This window comes from Cucumis sativus, chromosome 3, assembly GCF_000004075.3.
Source record: "Cucumis sativus cultivar 9930 chromosome 3, Cucumber_9930_V3, whole genome shotgun sequence".
NCBI classification, from domain to species: Eukaryota; Viridiplantae; Streptophyta; class Magnoliopsida; order Cucurbitales; family Cucurbitaceae; genus Cucumis; species Cucumis sativus.
In genome coordinates, this window is record NC_026657.2 from 21,270,656 (window position 1) to 21,276,157 (window position 5,502).

The 5,502-nt window shown below is 32.6% G+C and overlaps 1 protein-coding gene across 2 annotated transcripts; it reads right to left on the minus strand.

The window, feature by feature from the left end:
• Positions 1 to 1,244: 1,244 nt before the first annotated feature.
• Positions 1,245 to 4,876, minus strand: LOC101209970 (auxin-responsive protein IAA26). 2 transcript variants are annotated; one of them, XM_031883056.1, is made up of 5 exons: positions 3,717 to 4,876; positions 2,771 to 3,075; positions 2,179 to 2,326; positions 1,729 to 1,793; positions 1,245 to 1,641 (listed from the first exon to the last, which is right to left on the minus strand). In XM_031883056.1, exons 1-5 carry the CDS (start codon positions 4,151 to 4,153, stop codon positions 1,592 to 1,594), a joined length of 1,005 nt encoding a protein of 334 aa, XP_031738916.1. In that variant the 5' UTR covers positions 4,154 to 4,876; the 3' UTR covers positions 1,245 to 1,591. The 2 variants fall into 2 exon arrangements, with proteins under 2 accessions (XP_031738916.1, XP_004150768.1); XM_004150720.3 differs by having other exon boundaries at positions 2,795 to 3,075; positions 3,717 to 4,867.
• Between the last annotated feature and the right edge of the window lie 626 nt (positions 4,877 to 5,502).

Sequence of the window (5,502 nt, forward strand, 5' to 3'; positions counted from 1 at the left end):
TATCACCAAACACCACTTACAAGTGTTTTAAATTTTGTTTTGAATAGTTTTTAAACAATTTAATTCCTTAAAATAATTTATTTCTAAAATTAAATAGTTAAGAAACTAAACCAAACTCTAAACTTATTAAAAATAAACTTCATTTCTTCAAGCATCAACCTATTCACTTTTATAAATTACATATCATTCATAAAAAATAAGTCTCCTAAAGTCCAAATTTATATAGGTGTTTTGTCAAATATTAAGGGAGCTAAAGTGTATAACTAAAACAATGAATCAAATTTGTATTTACTTCTACTTGAGAGGGCTATTGGACTCGCAACTTGAAGTTGGTGTAGTAGAATATTACACTCACTTCATGTCTAGTGTCCCAAATGTAATAATGTTGGTGTTTACAACTATTTGTAATATACAATTAACTACAATAAAACGATTTAAAACTCTTATTTGTTAGAGTATTTAGTAATCTATATTCATCACTCTCCTTCCTCTTTATTACAATATTTACTATTTCTTATCTATAATAAAATAGTTTAGACACCACTCTTTAAAATTTACTTTTCAAAAAAGTTATTTTTGATTTTGTTTTAAATGGTAACAAGTAGTTCACTTACAAGCATTATTGCTCTTAAATAACTATCTCAAGCACAATGCAATGTTGCTGTCAAAGGATAGAGTCTGAGATGTTGTGTAGCCCTGACCACAACTTAAGATGAGAAAATGACTAAAGACTTGGTCAGTTTATGGGCCCAAAGTTAGGCAGTTCTCAATGAAAATGACACACTATGATGGATGCCACCACAACCCCTTTGTTCCCATTCCTTATGCTCTTGTAACCATCATCGCCCTAATGCCTCCTTCCTTTCATCTTTTGAACTGAAACCCACCTTTTTTCTCACTTTTTCCCAACTCAAAAAAAACCCTTTTCAAATTATGTTCTCTCATTTCTTGTATGAAATAGATCATATATGATCCAAGACTTTAAGTGGAAAGTTCACTTCTAACTCTTCCCTACGAAATTGGAATAGAATCATTAATGAAAGTAACCCACTTCAACCTTTATTTGTAGTTATCTCATTTAAATTTATACGTTCTTGATTATTGATCTTTTGCTTCGGATGGAGATTGAGATTCGAACCATGTTCTAACGCTGATATATCCACAACTTCTGCTAAATTATAACCAAATCATATAGATTCAAACTAAAAAGGGTTTTCCTTTTTGTGTTGATAACAAATTCCAACTTAAAAGTTGTATTGGAGAATGATGGATTCTCCGATTAAACTGGGATTTATATTAAAACTCCAAATCACTCATTTGTTTGGTGTTACAATGCAAAAACAACTTGGTTAACTCAGGCTTTCTACAAAAGGAAAAAGATGACAGATTGATTTCACAAGAACTTACAGAAATTACAAAACCAAAAGCATAACCCATTAAACTTTATGGGGATGGATGATTAAGCATGCTACTACTAGTGAGATAATTTTCTCTTCACTTTCTTCAACCTCATAATAATATTAGATGCCAAATTATAGAAGGTAACATTCAAATGTCTATTCTCAAACTTCAGATTTAAAAATCTCTTCCTTCACTTAGTCGAAGGGTCGTGCACCATCTTCTGTGACTTCGAGCAGCCAACTGTAATCAAACAAATAGTCTCTAATTTAATGAAATTGAAGTATCAAATGAAGAAAAAAAAAGAATATTAATTGTGTTTGAACTCACGACTCAAGGAGGGTAATTCAGAGCTCTTGAGCACACGCAGCCTCTTCGCGGTCGAAACAAACATTCTGAAAGAGAAGGGAGGATTTGGAAAATTTCTACTGTTAATGGTGCTGAAAAACATGTACTATTCTTGCTTGATAATGTTTTTGTCTATAACAATAGTTTATAAAGCATGCTTCAATTCAATCCATGTTTGAGATACCATTTATACATGCCTAACATAAGTCAGCTTTTCATTGGAGCTGATGAGAAATTAAAATAATGTACAAGAGCTATAACAAAACAAATGAAAAGAAAGGTTTCGAGAAGTTGAAACTGATCATTTAAGACGGTGTTTAATAACAATTTGTTATTAACTTGCTTTTGTGTGTGTGTGTGTATGTTCTTTCACCATTTCTTTACTGCAGTTTTCATGTCCTATTATTAAAGAAAGAGATGAAATATGCTTACTGCCAAGGGACATCGCCAACAAGAACTCTGTCTCCTTCGTTGTCCTCGTAAACAAGAGTATATTCCCCGCTTCCATCTAGCAAACCCGTGATCGGTTTCTCTTCTTCTTGCTTGTTCAAAACGCCACCACCTGAGGAATCTCTTTGAGCTGTAGACAGGAGGAACAAACAGGCAAGTTTAGTCATCCTCATCAACAAGGAAAAACAAAAAAGTCAAACATGTTTGAAAAGTCGAATATGGACTTCAATAAACTAGTTAACACTTCAACTAAATGTACTTGAGAATCTCTGTAGGGTTCTGGCTAAAGATAAACTAGAATTTCAAAAAGTTTTATACAATGAAACTTTAAGAGTCTTCCATGTCAATTTGTTCGAAAGAGTTTAACAGTAATAGATGTTGAACATAGGCATTTTTGTCTCAATTACAAATAGTGAAACTAATTAGAGAATTTGAGTCACAAATTCATAATACAAACACAATTTGCTGAACCAATTTTGGAAACAAAAAAAAAAACAGTTGAAATGTTCAAATAAGGTTTGGTGTTTTTAGAACTAATATAAATTAACATAACTGATATGAAATCAAGAATAACCTGAAAAATTCTTGGGTAGACTACCTGCAAGTAAGCCTCTGAAGAGTTCATCAACACCAAAAGAAAGCTTTTCATAGCTGTCATAAGCATTGAGATCTATTTTCCTACCAATAGGAACTCCATCCATATTGATCTTCACAAACAAACCCTTTCCACCAACATCAACCGGTTTCTCCCCCGGTCCAGGGAGTTTGCTTGGGGATGCATCTGAGGACTCGGACGCAGGCTTCGAGAAGCTGCTGCTAGCAATATTTCTTCTCGACGAACGAATTGGTGGCCATCCCACAACCGGGGCAGGTGCAGTCCTTTGAATTTCATTCAGAAAGATGAAGAATTATTAGTGTATTTCAGAACCTGATTCTTTGTAAACAGAGAATTCCAACTAAAGTTGATACTGACAAAAATAAAAGGCACAGAAATAGCAAACATGGCGACAACTGGAAAAAAGAAGACATTAATAGAAAAACATAACAAAATTATAAGAAAAAAAAACATCCACTGTTAATCAAAAGTAAAAGTTGTAACATCTGAAAATTGCTCCATTTTACAAAAAAAACAAAGGGCAATTAGGTGGGTTGTCTTGTTCATCAACTTGTCCATTTACACTTAGATCAAAATAAACCAAGAACTTGACCCTTATAAGCCAATTTCATTCACTTGACTAAATTTAGAAATTGAAACAAAACTGAGCTTAAAAAATTGAACAAAATGAGAAGAACCTTTGGATAAGACCAAGGCCAAAAAACAAACAGCCAAAGGAAAGATAAAACTAGACCCATTTTCATTAACAAAATAGAAAGAAAAGGAGAAAAAAAAATGCAAGGACCAGGAGGACCACAGTGAACAATACAAACCTGTGATAAAACCTTTGTCCTTTTACACATGCTTCAATTTTCAATTGTCATGAAGAATAAAACTAATATGGAAAAAGAAAGAGAGGTGCTACCTTTTTTGAGAACTGTTAGAAACAGCTATGTTTACTGAGGAAGGAAATGGTTTAGCTTCAGCATTATGTAGATCTCCCATTTTAGTGCAACAGGGCTGTGACACTCCTTCTTTTCCCATTGCTGACAGACAAAAGCCTGAAATTTTAGTGGGTTGAAGCTTTCCAAGGAAATTAGGATGCGGAGGCCATGGATTCTCAGAGGGAGTAAATTTTCGAGAAACGGGAAAGTACCCAAAAGAAGGAACAGAATCATCCCTTCCTTTACCAGACCAATCACCTTCTCCAGGTAAACCAAGCCTCAGTTCAAGCTTCTTGTCATCTGAGGTGTTGGCTTTTCCGGCGACATCTCCGGTAGCAAGCCATTGCCGGTCTTTGGGGATCAAATCCAACAGCTGAGGGTAATCCTCATCTTTCTCAGAACACCCATTCATCCCCATTGAAAGATTTTGAGATAACCCAAATGAGACAAACGATTAAAAATGATAAGTATGGAGAAATTAGGAAAGAAACTGAGTTGAAAAGGGAGAGAACAGATTTAAAACAGGAAACAGAGGTAGTAATGCGAAAATTTAGAGGAAGAGATCAAAAGAAACAAAACCCAAATCGCAAAGTGACACAAAAACGATCAAAAAGGGAAAAAAACAAAAAGGGGGATTGAAGAAAGAAGTAAAGAAAAGGGTTAGTAAAGCATAAACCAGAGAGAAGAGAAAGAAAGGGAGATGGGATTGGAAGGGTTGAGGAGAAAAATTGGTATTAAAAGGTTAAAAAGAAAGTAAAAGAAGAAGAAGAAGAAGAAGAAGAAGAAGAAGGAGAAAATGAGAAATAGAAAGAAGAGATTCTGAAGAAGAAGAAGGGTATTTAGAGGATTATTCACGCAACAAAGGAAAAGAAGAAATGGAGGGAGGGAGGGATTAATCAGACGAGGAAGCAAAGCGTGCTAAAAAAAGATACTCTCTCTCAAAAAGTTTCTTTCTCTCTTTTTTTTTTTGTTTGTTGAACTTTTTTGAGGACTGAGTGAAAATGGCAGTGGTAAGCAAGAACAGATTTAGCCTAACTTGCACACCAACCCAAACATCCAACATGCCTGCATTTGTGGGGAAGAAACTTCATTTTTTATTTTCACTCTCATTCATTTTTATTCTTTTTCTTTTGACATTCTTTCCTTCTTCTTAACATCTCTTTAAATATACAGATTTACATTTTTTTTATTTTCTTTCGGAACTCTTACGTTGTTTTGCCTTCCGATATTCAATTATGAGTTTGGCTATTCAATCTTTCACATTTTATTCATGCACATAAATTAATGTTTTGTTTTTTTATTATTTTAAATATATGCATCAAACTTAAATATTGTCTTTACTTTAATATATATATATTTATATATTTGTGTGTGTGTGTTGTGTTAAATAATTAAGTTTATAGTACCTCTTTTATTTCTAGTTTTCTTTCTATTTTTTTACTACCCTTTGTTTTAAACAACTAAACTTTTTATCAGTTTTTTTTGTTTTATATTTTTAAAATTAAATATATTTCCTCTCATTTACTTACACATTTTGCATCTTTTAAAAAGACAAGTTCTTATCATAATTTCAAAATGAAAAACATGTTTTTAAAAATTATTCTTTTATTTTTTTAAATTGGGTTCAGTTTTCTAACATATTTGCAAAAAGTAGAGGATGAAGTCAGATTTGTTGCTAATTTAATTATATTTAACAAAAACATAATGAAGCCATTAAATTTAATTTAGTGTTGTTTAATATACTGTTATATTACTTAATTGTTTAAT